This window comes from Biomphalaria glabrata, chromosome 17, assembly GCF_947242115.1.
Source record: "Biomphalaria glabrata chromosome 17, xgBioGlab47.1, whole genome shotgun sequence".
Taxonomy (NCBI): Eukaryota; Metazoa; Mollusca; class Gastropoda; family Planorbidae; genus Biomphalaria; species Biomphalaria glabrata.
This window is the reverse complement of record NC_074727.1, coordinates 20,127,774-20,148,149: the sequence shown is the minus strand read 5'-3', so window position 1 is coordinate 20,148,149 and position 20,376 is coordinate 20,127,774. Positions and strand designations below refer to the sequence as shown.

The window sequence follows — 20,376 nt, the reverse complement described above, 5'->3', positions numbered from 1 at the left end:
TAAACATTCAATTGGCTAAAGTAGCCTTCTTTGACATCCCCCTTCCCCGCTTCCGTGATAGAAATTTAGAAATGTTAGGCCCTAATCTGTCATAGGTTTAAAATATTTATCACACAGTCAATTGAATTATCCATCATTAACATTTAGGCATCGAAATTTTAATGAAAACTAAAAATGTAAATGTCATGAATTAAAATTTCAGCACCCTACATGAACTTGGTAAATTTGTTGTTTTAATGAACTAGAATACTTAACCATACCCATAATTTAAATAGCGCATTTTTATTTTACCTTTGAATTAAAAAGACTGTTTTAAGCCAAGGATATTTTCTACACAATTCCACTGATACTACTACTTTTGTAGCTCTTATTTAATATACCACTTGGACTGCTGGTATACATCACAATTCTGCAGGTTAAACAGTTCACATATATACCACTTGGACTGCTGGTATACATCACAATTCTGCAGGTTAAACAGTTCACATATATACCACTTGGACTGCTGGTATACATCACAATTCTGCAGGTTAAACAGTTCACATATATACCACTTGGACTGCTGGTATACATCACAATTCTGCAGGTTAAACAGTTCACATATATACCACTTGGACTGCTGGTATACATCACAATTCTGCAGGTTAAACAGTTCACATATATACCACTTGGACTGCTGGTATACATCACAATTCTGCAGGTTAAACAGTTCACATATATACCACTTGGACTGCTGGTATACATCACAATTCTGCAGGTTAAACAGTTCACATATATACCACTTGGACTGCTGGTATACATCACAATTCTGCAGGTTAAACAGTTCACATATAGCCTACCTCTACAGCCATGTGTCTGCAACTCAAACGCCTCCACTACCAACACACTTATCTCAGGAACCAGTGCCACTCACTGCACACACTACCCTGGAATCACTTCTCTAAATACAGTAGCACTCACTCGCTTTACTACAGAACTTCACCTTGACACAAAAAGAACCTTTACACCACAGGTGTGGGTATATTTGCTTACCTTCTCGAGCAGAAGTATATGTCTTTACAATACCTCTATTAAACTTGTATCTTTGATGAAACTTCTCTATGTTTCGCAACGCAGAGTTACAACACTAACATTAATTCTATATTTTGACTTAGTTTAGAAGGCGCCTGTTACACATTTTGTGCTGAGATATATAGATACTTTAATACTAATAAATAGCTAGGAAAAAATGGCCACTACAATACAATACAAGAAAATTGAATTCAATGCTGTGTTTCTTCCATGTGTTCAAGTATAGAGTAGGCATAGAGGCACTTAGCATAGAGGCACTAACGAAGTATATCATGTAATTTGGGGAAACTTAACTATTCTCTAAAACTAAAAATGACACTCATAAAACAATCAACAAAAAAATGCATTCAATGCTTATCATCAAATTTGAATCTTTATTTTAATTCACGAATCAACAGGAGTAAACAATAAAATGCTACAGTGTATAGTTCAGGACTTCTACGAAGTAATAACAGTGTTTTATACCCTGTGCAAAACAACTATTATCGTTGCAGGAAGCCACTTGTTTAACCACTGACAACTGCAGAGAATTCCAGAACAAATTCTTGTTCTCAAGCTTTCTTTTGACAGAAAACTGAAATAATAAAAAACAATTTAGGTGTGGAAATAAAATAGATGAAAGCAAAATTGTTGAATCTTTCTTTTGACAGAAAACTGAAATAATAAAATAAAAAACAATTTAGGTGTGGAAATAAAACAGATGAAAGCAAAATTGATCAAAGTGACCATCTTTTACTGGTCCCATACAGGAAATGTGCAAGCACAAGTAATGTTAGAGTTTCTTGGCACCTAGCAAAAAAATATTGATGTAAGACTTGTTGTAAATCAAACACAGTAGAGGAAAAGAAGCAAGTTATGTTCCAGCCCCTCCACACTATCTAATTTTTTTTCCAGTGTGCAGACTAACTAACTGGATTTTATGCAAGGCAGAAAATTTACCATACATATATTTAACTTGACTATCTATTCTATGAATTTAAAATGTAACTTTACTTTTATATTGAATGATTATTCTAACACAACTTAAAAACACTAAAAAAAAAAAAAAAGGAAAATTTATACAGCTGAACAGCCCTTAGCAGTAAAAATATAAATAAAAAATGCAAAAAATTGTTAAAAAATTGGTTTATGAATTATTTTAAAACATTTTAATTGAATTACTAATGACATATTTACCATACGGTTAAGAGTTATGTCTTTTTTAAAACATCCACATTAGGTAAATCAATGGAGATTATGTCAGATGTTCGTAGTGTAGCATGTGGTATTATGCCCATAGGTGTTGACAAATCTGACACGTGAATATGGTGTAGGTCTACGTCTGTGGCACCAAACTTACAGGTCACTTTGGTCTTTTCATGCATGACAACTTCTGCCAGGCTTCCGTTGAGACATCCAAGCATTCTTAAAAATCTCTCTCTCAAGAAAGTGCGCTGTTCTTGTGCTTTGGTGTCTAGTCTCATCATAGCAGAATCTATTAAATTAATAATAAACACTTTTAGTTATAAAAAAATGATTAAAACAAAGCATAAATACAGAATAACTCTCCCATTTGTACTTTTAACTAAACAGAATTTGTTAATTAACTTGAATAACAGATGCTCCTTGAAATGTGCCTTTATCTTTGTGTCCTTTAGAGTATTTTACTAGGTTTTGTTTTTGTATTTTTGTGAACTGGGATTTTGTGATTAATATTACTACTACTTTATTTTAAGTTTACTGTCCTTAGTACTTCTTTTTAACTTTCGATCTATATTATTTTAAAAGATGTATTAGATTTATAGGGTTGCTCTAATGGTTTTTCAAAATAGAATTATTAACATATAATATTTAAATTCTGCACAAAAGTTGTGATAGTAAATATTTTACTATTTTTTATTTAACTGCTAAGAAACATTAATATTATATCAATTAGTAATTCTTGACATGTCAAAAAAAAAAAAGGGGGGGGGGTGTCTTTGAGACTTTTTTGGTGCTCGGCATACATCACTTCCCTCAAAAATATTGTTATAGTGGCTGTTAGGCTTAGTGACGACCTAGTCCATAGTTGTGTTAGTCACTGGTACAGTAATATAAAGATGTATAAGCATTAGGATAACTAATTTGAGGAAAAAAAGTAACATTTTCATCATAATTCCCTGTCCCAAAAAGTAAAAAGATCATTCAGACTGATACTGACAAACTAGCCACTTTGATAGGCTACATCTAGTCCACAAATGTTTCTAATTTACATAAATGACCAACCAAATTGCATTAGTTCAGGAATAAAAGTCAGAGTATTTGCAAACGACTGCATAATATATAGAACTATAAAAGCAACACAAGATACTAAAATGTTACAAAAAGAATTAGATGAATTACAGAAATTTGAATCAAATTGGAGCATGTCTTTCCACCCAGAAAAATGTCAGTTATTAAGAGTAACAAAAAAAGCTAAAACAAAAACTACTTATTTTATCATGGTAAACCAGTTACACAGACTAAAAACTCAAAATATCTAGGTGCAATAACAAATGAAAAGTTATCATGGAATCCCCATATTGATGAAATTATAAAAAAAAAAAATCAAGCAAAACATTAGGGCTTATTAAAAGAAGATATCGTTTGTTGTATGTTGAGTGGTTAGGTGAGAAAATACACATTGACATAGTTAGACAAGCAAGTAGATTCTATTTTTTAACACATTTTTTTCTATGCTTACAAGTTCTAGATCTAACTGCATAGACCAAGATCTATTTCTTTTAGGAGAATGTAAACTTTTCTGTATGCTGTATAATGGTTTTCCATTATAAAGTTAGTCAATAAAATAAAAAAATAATGAAGGTAGACACTTTTATTATGAAGATTTTAATTGAAGAGGGAAAAATAAACATATATATATAATATATATTATATATATAAATACATCCTTTTTATTGTAACACACATCTTTCATAGATATGCGGTGCTGAAACGTATACTGAGATCTAGGTCTACATTTACAATTATTTAGATCTCAAAGCATTATAATAACTAACTCTAGGGGGAAAAGCATTTTCATCCACACTCCTCCCAGCTGAAAAAGTAAATAGGCTGGAAGTCCTACTAATGTTAACAACCTTGTCAGATATATGTAGGCTACACATTTGGGCTATTCTGACATCACATAGAAATCTAGTAAAAATTTGACTGTTTTGGAAATGCAGAAAAACATCAATTACTAAGACAACTAAGTTAATATTGAAAATAAAATAAAAAGAATAATAATTAATGTATTCCTTATCTCTAATTTAAAACACATATAATAATGATATAAGAATTGTCGAAATCATCAGACTGTCTCTTTAACTTAAAATTAATTAAGAATAAGTCAATAACCTATAAGACTAATAACTTTTTATAAGAGATTTAAGTCAGTAAGTGTACTAAGTGTAAGACAGGGTCAGAGTTATCTTTAATTTTATATCTTATTTTATATTAGGTAAACTAATTAATTATTAAATTAAAAAACAACTAATAGTATACTTAGACTTATAGACTAATATAGACATAGTCCATAGTAATAGTACTAATTTACTAACAGTAAATAGAATCTACTACTAGTAATACTAATAAGTTTAAATATAAGCTTTACAAATACTGAAATAGAAAAGCAGAAATAGAATCTACTGTAGATCTAGTGACAATCTAAATCTAGTCTAGTACAGACTGAACTAGATTACTATATAGATGACCTGATGAGTAGTTCAGTAGTTCAACTTCAAGAGTTGAAGTTGAATAGTATAGACAGTGAGTTGAGTGAGTCTAGTAGACCAGTAAGTAGTACTACTACTATTACTAGTAATACTAGTCTACTAATTTTAAACTTACTAAAGTAAGTCTAGTAAATAAGTAGATTTAATAAATTTTAATAGTAATTATTTTTATTACAGTAACTTAAATTATAGTTAAATTATAGTATCTGTAGTAATAATATAGTAATAGTTATTACTACTAATTTCTACTATAGCTAGTATAGGTATAGTCCTATAGTCTATAGTAGTATTACTGACTATTAGTAGTATTAGTAGTACTAGTTTACTAGTATTACTATTAGTAATAGAAAATACATAATAGACTAGTAAATTACTAAATTAAATAGACTCAGTGAATAAATCATTAAATGATCAATTATCGGCTTAGTGCTCACTATCTGTTCTTAGCACCTAGATCTAGATCTGATCTAAATAGAAATAATTTTGAGTGTCTTTACACTTGTCTTGGGGACTGTATTGTTTATTATACCTCACAACTAGGTCTAGATCTCTACGTTCTGAAGTAAAGAAAATTTTGTATTTATAGCCAGAATCTGCAAACAAACATAGTCACATTGCAATTTTACCTTTACTTAGCAAATAAATTTTGAATCGATTTGCTTTAAATCCTTAATGAAAAAAACAAAATTTTAACAATTTAAAGAATATTTAAATATTACATACATCAGACAAAAATTCATTAACATTTTTTGGGCAATTTTGTGAGTTATAACTGGTTTTAATGAGATAGATTTATTGATAGCCAAATGGCAAATAAAGAAAAAGGAAATGCATCAACTTCAATCGTTCTTAGTCTACCTTGACAATGGATTAATGTTTATGTAAAGGTCGATGTTTATATAAACTGTAAAACCTTTAGAATCTAATATTTTTATCAATTTAGTGCACCGTCCTTGCTGTTGCAAAGGACCGGCGTTAAAGGAATGGCTGGTTTGGCTCGAATTTCTCCAAATGTAACTGTTTCGCTTTGTAAGTCCATCTAAAATAATCTAAATTTATACTCATTATAAACTATGATTATTCATTATTAGTAAGTAACTCATACTCATACTGAAGCAAATCATGAATGATATTAAATGATTATAATAATAGCATAAGCTGCATTGATACTAACTAAGTCACTAAGACTAAGTAATACTAATGACAGTTACAGTAGATCTAATAGTGATAGTGAATAAGTTTAGTGAATGAATCACAAGTGACACAAGCAAGGTTTTGCCAGTTTTGTGCAATTTCGGCCTTTTTTTTTTTGGTTTCATAGTTTATTAGATCTAGAATCTAGATGTATATAATATTAGATCTAGATCTATATAGATTTGATAGAGTATTTATATAATACTAATAGAGTCATAGAAATTATTTATTTAATTTATCCCCTTCTGCCCTCAAGTCATGCACTAATCACTGACTAGTCCTACTATTCTATTATTACTAAAGTATAATAATATTTATATAATATACTCATACTGGTCATAGAACGACTAAGGTTCATCTTAGGGCACACTTCCTCATGTGGCTGTCGAGCCCTATTTTGGAGAGACACTCCCGTCCACAAATAGCGCAGGTCATGGTGGCTTTTGCTTCGGTGGTAGAGGAGCTGGCCATTTTTTAGATTGTAAGTTATTTTTACTAAGCTGAGACCCATGTTCTTTCCACTGGCGGATCCAGAACTTTGGAGTGGGGGGGGGCGATTTTTTTTCCAAACCCTAACCCTAACGCCCAGTAAACCCTAACCCTATGCATAAACGTGCGTACAGCATATATATATATATATATATATATATATATATATATATTCGATATATGAGAATAAAATAAGACTGTTTCTCAATCTTCGGCGAAAAAAAAAACAGAAAATAAAAACAGTCTTTCTCTTGCAAGCTTGGGGGTCTGGGAGAGCGCTTTAAGCTTTTTCACTGGGGTTCGGGGCGAAGCCCCGACACCCAAAAGCGTTTTCTTGCATTTTTCTCTGCAGAAACGCATTCTTCTGACATCTACAGCTCATTATTTATCAGTGGGGTTCGGGGCGAAGCCCCGACGCCAAAAGCGTTTTCTTGCATTATTCACGGCTGAAACGCATTCTCCTGACATGTACAGCTCATTACCTATTAGTGGTGTTCGGGGCGAAGCCCCGACGTCCAAAAGCGTTTTCTTGCATTTTTCTCTGCAGAAACGCATTCTTCTGACATCTACAGCTCATTATTTATCAGTGGGGTTCGGGGCGAAGCCCCGACGCCAAAAGCGTTTTCTTGCATTATTCACGGCTGAAACGCATTCTCCTGACATGTACAGCTCATTACCTATTAGTGGTGTTCGGGGCGAAGCCCCGACGTCCAAAAGCGTTTTCTTGCATTTTTCTCTGCAGAAACGCATTCTTCTGACATCTACAGCTCATTATTTATCAGTGGGGTTCGGGGCGAAGCCCCGACGCCAAAAGCGTTTTCTTGCATTATTCACGGCTGAAACGCATTCTCCTGACATGTACAGCTCATTACCTATTAGTGGTGTTCGGGGCGAAGCCCCGACGTCCAAAAGCGTTTTCTTGCTTTTTTTCTCTGCAGAAACGCATTCTTCTGACATCTACAGCTCATTATTTATCAGTGGGGTTCGGGGCGAAGCCCCGACGCCAAAAGCGTTTTCTTGCATTATTCACGGCTGAAACGCATTCTCCTGACATGTACAGCTCATTACCTATTAGTGGTGTTCGGGGCGAAGCCACGACGCTAAAAGCGTTTTCTTGTATTTTTAACAGCTGAAACGCATTCTTCTGACATGTACAGCTCATTATTTATTAGTGGGGTTCGGGGCAAAGCCACGACGCTAAAAGCGTTTTCTGGCATTCTTCACTGCAGTAACGCATTCTCCTGACCTACAGCTCATTATTCATTCTATTATAAAGTGCCTTTTGAATAATGAGAAAAATATTCTAATATGAATTTATAGTCCCTTAATACATTGCAAATAAAACCGATTTGTTCTTTGAAAAGATTAGATACCCCACATATTTAGATTAAGGCCTTGAGGATCGCCGCCGAAAAAAAAATATTCGATTAAAAATATTCAATAAAATTCAAGCATAAATTGTGAGTTATAGTCCTAAATTTATTTAACTAGAAAAATATGAGATAGAGTAAAGGTTGGAAAAAGTCGACTAGGAAATGATTATCTGGCTTTTGAACTCATCTCAACCGAGACTGTTATATTGAAAAATTTCGCTTGAATTATAACTTTTCCAAAGCAAAGTCTTTCTTAAAATAGTTATGATAAATTCATGTGAAATTACACAAACTCTGTCTGGAAAGGGGAAGGGCGGTAAAATGAAAACGATTAATCCTCGCTCCTTTTTATAATTTCTGCTAATGATTGCATTTTGCATTAAAGAATAGGGGTTGGGCGACTCGATATAAGAATTTACTTTATAGCATATATATATTATATTAGTGACAGATTTTTTTTATTTTGTAATTTCTTACTATAATACAAAAAGAAAAGGTATTGATTTGTCCGATGGGGGGAAGGCGATTGCATGTATCGCACTTCCACCTGTTTATATTATATAGATATTCGACTAATTTTGTTCACATACTATGATTTCTCCATAAAAGTAGGACCGCCCCCCCCCCCCCCACTCAAAGGGTTTAGATGGGAAGGGTGGTGGAGGTATTCGCTCTTCCCCTTCCAATCGGCCAACAGGTGAACGAAATTATATAAAGACCGGTTAAAATACCAATAACAAGTTTTAATCATATAGATATTTAATTGATTCTGTTAGCAAGCTGTGATTTATACAAAAAATAAGACCGCCCACCCCACTCGAAAGTTTATGGTGGGGGGGGGGGCGGATTGATGCCATCGCCCCCTCCCGACCCTACCAAATCGGCCAAAATACTAGAAAGGGGGGGCGAAATAATCTAAAAATACGTTGAAATATAAATAATTAGTATATATTATTAACATAAGTAATAAATTCGCATACAAATTGTGTGAATTCGATACTATAATTCGTCCGCCCCCCCCCCCTTTGGGGGGGGGCGATCGCCCCTACCGCCCCCCCCCCCCCTGGATCCGCCAGTGGTTCTTTCACTGTCCATAGCTTTCTTGGTCACTGTCTCTCTCCATCTGGTGCGGTCTAGAGCTATGTCTTCCCAATTGTCAGTATTGATGTTCACTGATTTGAGGTCTTATTTTATTACATCTATTACATCCATGGGGGCGACCAGTTTTTCTTGTGCCAGTTGCGAGTTGTCCATAGAGGATGACTTTCAGGATGCGCTTGTCCTACTTCCATTAAACATGTCCAAGCCAGCGCAAACGGCGTTGCCCGAGGGCTGTAAAGATGCTGGGAATACCTGATCGCACAAGGATCTCAGTATTGCACACTTTTTCTTTCCATGTGACTTTCAAGATCCTACGGAGACATCTCAAATGAAATGAGTTCAGTTTTCTCTCTTGCTTTGCATAGGTAGTCCATGATTCACTGCCATACAGCAGTGTACTCAAAACGCATGCCTTGTAGACTTCCATTTTGGTCACCCTAGTTAGCTTCTGGTTTTCCCAAACTCTTGGCCTGAGTCTAGCGAAGGTCGAGGCAGCCTTCCCTATGCATTTTTTTATCTCCTCTTCTAGAGACAGGTCATCTTTAATTGTGGATCCCAGATAGCAGAATTCGTTTACGGCATCCAGCTTGTTATCGTCAATGAGGATGAAGGGTGGTGTTGTAGCAGGTGGTCCCATAACATTTGTTTTCTTTGTGCTAATAGTATAGCCATATTCTTTACAGGCCTGAGAGAAGCGGAACATAAGTGACTGAAGTTCCTCTTGCCTGTGTGCCACTACTGCTGCGTCATCTGCGAATAACATCTCTTACGAGGGTGGTTCTGATTTTAGTTTTGGCCCTCAGTCTGGCAATATTTAGGAGTTTGCCATCAAATCTGGAATGGAGATAGATGCCTTCGGTGGATTTGTCAAATGCTTTGTGGATTAGCAGTGAAAATAGTATTCCAAAGAGGGTTGGGGCCAGGACACATCCTTGTTTAACTCCTCTGTTTATATTGTAACTTTTGGAGCTGGAACCGTTGAATTGCACTGTACCCATCATATTTTGGTGGAAAGCCTTGGGTGGACAGCCTATTATCTGTAAAATTTTAAAGAGGCCATCTCTGCTGACTACATCGAAAGCCTTTTCCAGGTCAATGAATGCAATATACAAAGGCATCCTTTGTTCTCTGCACTTTTCCTGGAGTTGGCGGATGGAGAAAATCATTACTTTGATAAGTGCCTATGCTCCTACTCTGAGTTGTACACCAGAGGCCAAAGATATGTTTTATGACAACCTTTCGTCTGCTCTTAGCGAGATCCCAACTACGGAACAGGTTATCATCCTCGTCAACCTCAATGCACGCCTTGGATCTGACAACTCTGCATGGGACAGCTGTATTGGGCGTTTTGGTGTCAGAAAATGGTAATGGTCTTAAGCCCATCATTACCTATAAAATGCTTTCAATGGCATGCGTCTCAAATAGCATAGATCTGACAACCAGTCCAACTCCTGGCCTTCACATGTGGTTCAGTTACTGAGCCTGGCGGAACCGTTACCACAGACATTAGAAGGGGCAAAGGTGAGCAACTGGCGCCTAAACCAGTAAGCTTTGGGCAGGAGGGGCTTATTAGCCTTGGTTGGCTACCCATCTAGGAGAAGGAAAACTCTGAATCCAAACCTCCGCTGCCTTGCGACTATACCCAAACACGGGAAAGGCTTTTTTTCGTGAGACAACCCTGAGGAAAAATCAGGAGCTGGTGACCCTTAGGCAGATTGTGGCACACTGATCCCAAACTGTATTGGATATATTCCGTTCCTTTGGTCACATCAGTTGTGTGGAGAGGGGGAACTGCTGTGTGGGTGACATCATTCCGACCATAAACACTGCCCAGGCTTTCATCTCACTTATTCAAAGCCCTAACCCCAAAAACTGGAGAGGACACTCCAGCTTCACCTTTGGTGTCGGCCAAACACGGGAAGTGGCAGTCATCAGTTATAAGCTCAAATGCTCAATTGACATAGAGCAGGGCGCCAGGGGCCACTTTCATTGGTGGGAGGGATCCTAGGTTTCCAATGGATAGCTACTGCCCGCCTCAAGCTGGGCAGCCCCCAGCCAATAAGGTGCTGTTCCGTCATGCCTGTCTTCCTCGTTTGGGTACACGAGGATAGGACAAAATCTGAAAAGCAGGCACAAAGCCAATTACCAGTCGACATGAAGAAAAAAAAGAGGAGCTCCACTTTTAAACTGGGCACGTGGAATGTGTACACTACAGACTGGACATAATGAAAACTTACCAGATATAGAAGATGCCAGAAAATCTGCAATAATAAATGATGAACTACCAGGCTCAAAGTAGACATTGCCGCCCTTCAGGAAACTTGTTTAGCTGACTCTGGTTCAATGAAAGAAAAAGACTACACCTTCTTCTGGCAAGGCAGAGCCCAAAGTGAAGTAAGGGAACATGGCATTGGTTTCGCAGTTAAGAACACACTGCTGAACACAGTAGAGCTGAAGTGCAACGGTTCAGAAAGACTCCTATCACTACGCCTTAACACATCTATTGGAATATACTCCACTAGACTCTATATCACTATATGATGATGTTGATCACTTAAATCACAGTTAAGGCAAACTGTTTAGAAATTAGACTTGAGATGTCATGTCAATTATGTGTTTAAAAATAAGGCTGGGAGGCTTCATCACTTTACGGACATCACTTGGCTTAAATTTCATTTAAAAAAAATGATCAGCAATTATCAATACCCTATGTTTTGTTATGAATCTTTCAACCTTATAAAAAAAAAGTTTATTACTGCCTGCATTTTCTTTTTAAATTACCTGTGTTACATTGCTTTTAATCATTTATTATAATTTTGCACAATTTTGAAAATGAAAAAAAGTAAGTTAGGAAATAAAAAAATGTTTATTGTCTGGAAGCCTGTGTTTACAAAATGCTCTTTTTAATTGCTTTTCATATTGTATCTCTGATCTTGATATAATATTCAGGTCGGAGTCAAGGATTGCCTGTATTGTCAACATTGGTTAGACATAATGCAACTGAACCTGCAAAGAATGAAAAGGTTTTTACTCTTTTTTTTTTCTTCTTTTTCTTCTTTTTTTTTTTTTTTTTTACATATATATATATATATATATATATATATATATATATGATTATTAAATTTGATAAAAAATCAAAAAGTTAAAAAAAAAGAAAAGAAAATCATGCAAAATATCATCTGATACTTTTTATTTAAATAAATAAATTTCTAAGTATTTTTAATTTGTTTAAATACATTGTTTTATTATGTTGTTATCAGAAAACTTATGGACCCCTTAAAGACCAGGATAGAATATTTACTAATTTGTATGGACGTTATGACTTTAGATTAAAAGGTGCACAAGCCAGGGTAAGTAGATTTAGTTTTTGTTTTTACATTTTATTTTTATTTTAAAGATATTACACAATGTAGGTAATCATGATATTAACATTAAGCAAATTAAAATGGCTTGACTATCCAGATCCTAAGCATTCTCACTTAACATTATAAGGATAATATTGAATTGTAAATATGTCCAGATTATAATGTTTTTTGTTTGGTGTAATGCACAAATTGTAAGACAAATTTCCTTACGGATAATAAAGATTATTATTATTATTATTATTATTATACAAATTTGCATGCATTTGGGTTATAAAATGATATTAGCACAGAGGTTTAGTAAAAGTTTTTGTCATCAATGTGGAGATGGTCACACAAGATATGGAACATACATGAATTCAAAAACATGATTTATGCTCACAGATTGAAAATTTGACTGCAAGTAATTTTAATACATGGCTTTTAAGATTGATGGATTAGAAAGGATTTTCATCCTGTCTTATCTATGAAATTCAAATTGAACGCTACAGTAAACTGTCTTAACTGTGTGTACTGGATCCCTGATTAATCCACACTTGTATGTTACCAGCTTAATATGTATATATCTCCCAGATATTTATGTGTGGTGTATTTTATTGCTCTGTTTGATCTATATAGGTCATTTATTTAATAGTAATTTAACTCGTGAGTTGTGTCTTAAATTTGCATTCTCATGTATTTTGCCTGCTCTCTGAGAGACATCAGAAAATGTCACATTTTATCTGTAATAAGTGGTCTTATGTCTCAATTCCATAGAGATGTAAGGATTATATTAGACACCTTATTTATAGTTTAGTTATTTAGCGACGCACCATAGAAGACGCATATTGAACGGGACTAGTGACGTTTGGGATATGTTGGGTTAGAGACCGGAAAATCAGTTAGCGATAGAATACTCCAGGGTAACGACGTGTTTAGTGACAGAGACTTCTACTGTGGCCTTTTATTAGAATAAATATATGTGAAGTTGTTCATCAGTGTTGACTACATCTCTTCACTAGTTAAAACCGATGTTGATTGTTTCTGTCTGTATTGTTGTTCAACTACACGGAATACACCCGAACATCTACACCCAAACGCTTGCAGAGTAATTGGTTGAAATCCAACAGTCATCCATAGTTGACCTCAAGACAGCCTGAACAAGCAACATCACCTAAAACTTTATGGGTAACCTTAAAAAAATGAATTTGATCAATAAGTGCTGTGTTGTACAAAGTGCTTTGTGCAATCATCATACTTATTAGATTGAAGAAGTAGTCAGAGGAGTACTTCCCAAACAACATTCTGTCCCTGCTTTTGAGGGTTATTTTGGTCACAGATTATTGCCCCTTCCCTTTTTTTTTTTTTTCCAAGAACTTTTGATTACACATTATTTTGTTCTAAAGATATTGACTTCTAAAGATTAAACACATTTGCTTTTTTCAAACATTCTATACTGTAAGCAGTATTAACAAAGAAATTTTAATTTAAAATAAGCTAAATCTGCATCACTTTCTAATTTCTGCTAAGTGTAAATCTCAGTGGAATTATGATAAGCAATTCTTATGTACAGAAATTGCATAAATAACCCTTTATGTACTGGTTTTTCTAGACTAACATGTTTCTGTTATTTTCACTTTGTTTTAGGGTGCCTGGTACAAGACTAAAGAGATTATCCTGAAAGGTCATGAATGGATATTGAAAGAAATAACCACTTCTGGACTCAGGGGGAGGGGTGGAGCTGGGTTCCCAACTGGGATGAAATGGGGATTCATGAACAAGCCTTTTGATGGCAGGTCAGTCTAATTGTTGGTTGTAAGCAGTCCTACCTACCTAATGTGGCTCTGGGTGTGTGTGTGTGTGTGTTTGACTAGCTCATTATATCAGTGCCTATTTTAACTCGTCACTGCAAGCGTGACAGTAGAGAGAGAAGCATTATCATCATGATCATACCTTCACCAATTCCTGAATGTCATATATACCGTTAAAAAAACAACAACCTAAATATAAGCCTTCTTTGTTTTAAATAACATTATAACAAACTGTTAAGGTTTTCTAAAGAGTCAAGTATTCTATCAATGTTCCACCAAACATTATTGTTTTAACACTACCAGACTGGTGTAATGCTATTTTTCATTTTCAAAAAAGTCAGATTCTAATGATATCCAACCAATCATAATGAAACCCCATGTTTATTTTTTCCTTTCTGTTTACGTTGAAATGGTGGGGTTTTACCAGAACATTTGCAATTAACATGAACCATGCATGTAAAAGGTACATCTAGGCTTATAATTTGTGTAAAATTGATTGATATTTTGGTATTGTTTTATTTAGTCAATGTGTTAAATGAACCTGTATCCACATAGTTTAATTAGGTCTTTAATGTTTCACTACAGGCCTAAATACCTTGTTGTCAATGCTGATGAGGGAGAGCCAGGAACTTGTAAAGACAGAGAGATTATGAGACATGATCCCCACAAGCTAGTGGAGGGTTGTCTAGTAGCAGGCTTTGCTATGCATGCTCGGGCTGGTTAGTGCTTTCTTGAAGTCCACTTAATATTCTCTGCTTACCTTTTTTATTATTATGTCATTTATTTTAAAGTGATATGGAGGCTGTGAAATAGAGTGCTTGGTTGCCACTCTGAACAGGGGTCTGAGTTCAGATTTTAGTAAATGCCATTTCCGAATCCTCAAATTGGTTACTAACAATCTATTGAGGAAAGTGAAGGCAGATTAACATTTACTGGAAGCTATAGCAGTTTTGTTATACCTTTACTTGTCATAAAGAAATCTTTGTCCTTTGTAAAATCGTAGAATAATAATTAAAAAAAAAAATCTTGATTAATAAAAAAATATTGAGAGCTTTATTAACTGTTCAGAGAAAATGATTTTTGATGAATTCTCATTTTCTTGTTTACTATGTACTGAGATTCACAATAATAAATAAAAACAACAACATTGTTCTGTTTTATTCCATAGCCTATATTTATATTAGAGGAGAGTTCTACAACGAGGCATCTAACCTACAGATAGCTATCAACGAGGTGATCAAATAAACTTAGAACTTTCATATTTTTTTTTTTTTTTACTTTGTTTTTAACTTAAATTTATATTTTTTCTTGTACACGATTTACATTTCTGCTCATTTCACTTAATTCACAGGCTTACAAAGCTGGGCTAATTGGCAAAAATGCTTGTGGCTCTGGCTATGACTTTGATGTTTTTGTACACAGAGGTGCAGGAGCTTATATCTGTGGGGAGGAAACAGTAGGTTTTTAAAAAATACTTTGTCAATTCTTATTCCCTGCATTACTTTTCTTTAGTTAAGCATTTAAAAAAAATATTTCCAAGATACTCCCTAAGTATTTTAAACATTAAAATGTTGTCCCTTTGTGCTTTAAATGAGATGCGTTTGATAAATAGTCATTGTTTGTGTGTCAGCTTATTGCACATTTCTTTACTTTCCATCTGTGTAGGCACTGATTGAGTCCATTGAAGGGAAACAAGGCAAGCCTAGGCTCAAGCCACCATTCCCTGCTGACGTTGGTGTTTTCGGTTGCCCTACCACAGTATCCAATGTAGAGACAGTGGCAGTGGCGCCAGACATTTGCCGGCGAGGAGGAACCTGGTTTGCCAGTTTTGGACGTGAACGTAATCGTGGTGTGAAGGTTAGTTTGTTGTATTTTTACTTAAAAAAGACACAGTAAATAATAAGAATAAAGTGGTTCAAAGATCAAATCATTGTCTCCCATTTTGTTTACTTTAAGTATTTTTTGCTTTTAATAAAGTCTTGCTTGCTCTAAATACTTAAAAAAAACAAAATATATTCAAACCTAGTCGCATTGAATAATAGTTAGTCAGGTATTAAATAAATCATCGAACACATGAAAAGAAGTCTTGCGAAATGTGTTTAATGTACAGATTTATTTTCTACAGTTGCTTTAATAAAGCTAGATGCAAACCCACAATATTTTTGTATCGTATTGTGCTAATTACATTTTTTTTGTTTGCAATACCTGGCTGCTGTATTGTTTCGCAGTAGTAAGCAAAATTTAGCTTACTAATTTAATTTTGTTGTCAAAGTACTTTCATTTAATATTTACTAACATTTATGTCTTATGTGCCTTTTGTGTGTGTGCAGTCAAGCGTTTGTAGTGAACTGTGTAACATTATTTCAAGATAGAATCAAACTCTACATATTGTAAAAAGTATTCATCCACTCCTTATTCATGGCCTCATGCTGGTTCAGCAAAGGCTTTTCTATAGTGCAACTTGAATGCTCAGAGTGCTATGGTCTAATCTCTTTTGTGGACTACTGGGGGGGGGGGGGAGTATTTTAAAATTTTGTAAGAGACAAGTTTCTGTTTACTATTGTAGTAATAATATACTTAGATTTTGTAATATGTATGCTTTAAATCACATTATTGAATTATGTCAGTTAGATAATATGAAATTATTTTAAATTTAGCTGTTTAACATCTCTGGCCAAGTCAATAATCCCACAACAGTTGAAGAGGAAATGTCAATTCCTTTGAAAGATCTTATTGAACGCCATGCAGGAGGTGTCATTGGTGGCTGGGACAATTTGCTTGCAGTTATACCTGGTGGCTCTTCCACGCCATTGATACCAAAATCGTAAGAAGAAAATGTATTAATTTATTATCATTTGCATTGAATAAATAATGGCTTTTCCTTACATAAAATACACACACACACACATATATATACAAACACACACACATTACATGAAATGGGAAGGTTAATTCCTTTCATTTGGACTTTTCTCTAAAAAAAAAAGTATCCAGACGTAACTAAATTTATCCAGGCGTAACTAAATTCAAAGTATAATATTGTTTGTTTCACTCCCCAGTGTCTGTGATACGGTACTGATGGACTTTGATGACTTGATTCGAGTTCAGACAGGTCTTGGCACTGCTGCTCTCATTGTCATGAATAAACAGTGTGATGTAGTTCGTTGTATTGCTAGATTGATTGACTTCTATAAGCATGAGAGCTGTGGCCAGGTATTAGAGACATTATATTGTTAATTAATAAGGCATTTCTGTAAGAGGTAACTTTTGTAACTTTAAAAAAAAAAGAAAGACTGTCCTTAGTTTGGACTAATTCAGGCTTATTTCTTTTGATAGGTGATGCAAAATTTCTCAAAAATTTAAAAATAGGATAATAAATGAAATAAAAATATTCTCATTATTGTCTTGTATTGTCCAAAATAATATGAAAAGTCATATCAAAGCAAAAATAAATTAATGATGTCGATCTAGCTGCTCCTAGATTTAGATCTATATCTGTATTTTTAATTGTAAGTAGTTCCTGTTGAGAGTATATTTAATAGTGAACTAAGATTAATAAAAAATATTATGTACGGTATTTTTTATACAATTGAAAAGGAATTCATTTAAAGAATTGACAAAATATTTTCTTGGCCTTGAAATAACATACAAGTTGTATTCATTTAGAATATTTTTTCTTTTGAGAGAACTTTTCTTTCACATCTGTTTCTCATTCTCTTTGGTGTCTTTCCATAAGCTGTTACTCTTTTTAGAAGAGTTTTACTCTTCTCATGAGTATCTGGATCCTGTAGAATACATTTCTTATATAATAAGACGTTACTTCAAAAAAGAAGATGATTACGTCCTACGCGGCATGCCACAAGTGTCACTTCATTAAAGATTGCAATTTTTATTTGTATTATATTTAAATGGCAAGTAGAGCATAGGTTGGAAGTTGACAAACCATAACTTCTATGTAGCTCTTATAGCTGAGGAGGACTGTACCTTACTAGGATCCTAAACAAGTTTGATCTACAATGTTGTCACTGCATGGAGAAAACAAAGCGAGAACTAGTGGTGGGGAAGGGTAGGGTTCCTCCTTTAAATAATAATAGGGAGATCTTCAGTTCCAGCTCAAACTTCCTGAGGTAAGTTGTAAGAATCCTGGTCTCGGCTGGATGCTCATAGTGAAAAGAGTATTAGCTATAGAATACTACTAATTATCTTAACTCAGCTACTAAAGCTATAGTCTGAAAGAAAAATACTTATTTTTGATGTTTTAAATTTATTAAGAGTATTTTCACATTGTGTTTAAACAATTAAATTTTTTCTTCTCCCTTGGCAGTGCACACCTTGTCGAGAGGGAGTCAACTGGATGATGAAGATCATGCACAGATTTCGTAAGTTTTTTTCCAGCTTGTTGACATAGCATTTTATTTATGTGTAGTTCACTTTCTGTGAAATATTTATCACTAAGGAATTTTTTTTTTCTAGTTGCTAAACTTCTAGGAAATTCTAGGATTTATTACAATGTAGCTATAAGCTAAATAATGCATACATAGATTTTACTTGTACCTAATGACTGGCTTTCAGGCTTAATGTGTCTCCCCGTCTCAAAGAGATAGTAGCAAAAAATATAATGAAATATTCCATCCTCACCTTGGGTATATGTTGTATATAAAAAGAAATTAATGTAATTTTTGTTCCTTTCAGAGACTGGCAACGCCAAAAGAGATGAAATTGACATGCTGTATGAGTTAAGCAAACAGATAGAAGGACACACAATCTGTGCCCTGGGTGACGGTGCTGCCTGGCCAGTTCAGGTGAGTCTGTTGAAATAGAAATACTTTCTTCCTCTAGTTGGGTGATTCAGTATAAGAATTGGTAAGATATGAACATTTCAGGGGAATAATATTTGTTCACAGAATTTGTTTCTACATAATTGAGATACAGAAACTGTTTTCTTTGCAAACAGATCAAGAAATCTTATTTTAGTCTGTAAATGCATCTCAAAGAAGTGGGCCAGTTTGTAATTTGTAATATCTTTAATATCTATACATTTATATATAAGTTAAGAAAGTTATTTTACAAATGTATACTTTGTGTCAACATACCATTGCTGTGAAGAAAAAAATATTTAGAAATGGTTTTAGTTATTAAGCTATATAAAATCAATCCAGTTGCTAACACTTTTTTTTGTGTGCTATAGTTTACAATTCACTTTCTAATAAAGCAATTTAATTTTTTTATCTCCACAAAATATTCTCTTTTTTTAGGTATTGTTTCTTTACTCTTAGGGGTAAAACAAATTACTTCTTTGTTGATATCTTCATGAGAAAATAAATTTGAAATGTACCATGCAATAAAGAAGGAATTTATTTGCTACTCAACAAGCTAAGAAAAAATAATTTCTGTTTTACTCTAAGGGCTTGATACGACACTTCAGACCAGAACTTGAAAAGCGAATGGATGACTATGAGAAGAAAGCTGCTAGAAATTAAAATCTAATTGCTGCACTGATGTCAGCTGAAATAGCACCACTTGAATTTGTGCTGAATTAAAAAATAAATATTTTGAGACTTATCTAGTTGTTGTTTTTGATTTGGCCAGGTCAATAACTACAGACAGTGGTAGAAGCTGATACAAACTAAACATTTTTTTAGTTGTGAAAGTATTTGGTTTGCCATTAAGATCATCAATTTTCAATAGAACAAGTTTATAGTTAGAATGTTATATGTTCATTCAAGACTATGTAAATAATACTAAAAAGGCCTGATATTTTGTATATGCCCAGACTAATGACTAGTGGAATGGTTAATACTAAGAAATGTATATTTTTTGTAGTTTCTTTTCATTTTTTATGCTGTATGATTTTGTTTTAAAGTAAAGGTACTCAGGTTTCTAATATTATCATGCTACAAGTTTTAATAATTACATGTTTTAATTGTATTTAAATGCAAGCTTGAACTTCAATGTTTGGGCTGCGAAAATTATTTTTTTTAACATCAATAAAGATCATTAAAAAATATGTTTTTTTTATCCCCTGATAGAGTTGAACCATTTAACATTGTTAAAATCTGTAAACATTGGTGTGTTAACTACATAATGAAAACAGGAATTCTATCAGTTGAAGTTGTGATTTATAAAGATATAAACATTTTTGGGATATGATTTGTGTATGTGGATGTAGCCAAATGAGACAGCCCTGATATACAGACATTCAGGCTTTTCCTGTGTACAACACAATAAGAAATAAGGGAGACATATTTGAATTCTTTTAACA

The 20,376-nt window shown here is 34.0% G+C and overlaps 1 protein-coding gene and 1 long non-coding RNA gene across 2 annotated transcripts; one reads left to right on the top strand and one right to left on the bottom strand.

Moving 5' to 3' along the window:
- Positions 1-1,431: 1,431 nt before the first annotated feature.
- Positions 1,432-5,331, bottom strand: LOC106075223 (uncharacterized). The gene is made up of 3 exons (XR_008775746.1): positions 5,240-5,331; positions 2,411-2,545; positions 1,432-1,645 (listed from the first exon to the last, which is right to left on the bottom strand). It is a non-coding gene; the product is annotated as an uncharacterized LOC106075223 (long non-coding RNA).
- Positions 5,332-5,629: 298 nt separating this feature from the next.
- Positions 5,630-19,676, top strand: LOC106077951 (NADH dehydrogenase [ubiquinone] flavoprotein 1, mitochondrial-like). Its single transcript, XM_056015316.1, has 13 exons — positions 5,630-5,834; positions 11,912-11,985; positions 12,223-12,312; positions 13,951-14,099; positions 14,700-14,833; positions 15,283-15,347; positions 15,466-15,570; positions 15,780-15,971; positions 16,772-16,938; positions 17,174-17,327; positions 18,439-18,493; positions 18,807-18,916; positions 19,520-19,676. The coding sequence occupies exons 1-13, from the start codon at positions 5,789-5,791 to the stop codon at positions 19,592-19,594; spliced, it is 1,416 nt and encodes a 471-aa protein (XP_055871291.1). The 5' UTR covers positions 5,630-5,788; the 3' UTR covers positions 19,595-19,676.
- The last annotated feature ends 700 nt before the right edge of the window (positions 19,677-20,376 follow it).

What these genes read in the sequence shown, in the direction of transcription:
- LOC106077951 (XM_056015316.1), top strand. Translation starts at nt 5,789, where the DNA reads ATGGCTGGTTTGGCTCGAATTTCTCCAAATGTAACTGTTTCGCTTT. An exon ending in TAAAAGGTGCACAAGCCAGG is followed by an intron (nt 12,313 to 13,950) that starts GTAAGTAGATTT and finishes ACTTTGTTTTAG; the next exon opens with GGTGCCTGGTACAAGACTAA. An exon ending in AACGTAATCGTGGTGTGAAG is followed by an intron (nt 15,972 to 16,771) that starts GTTAGTTTGTTG and finishes TTTTAAATTTAG; the next exon opens with CTGTTTAACATCTCTGGCCA.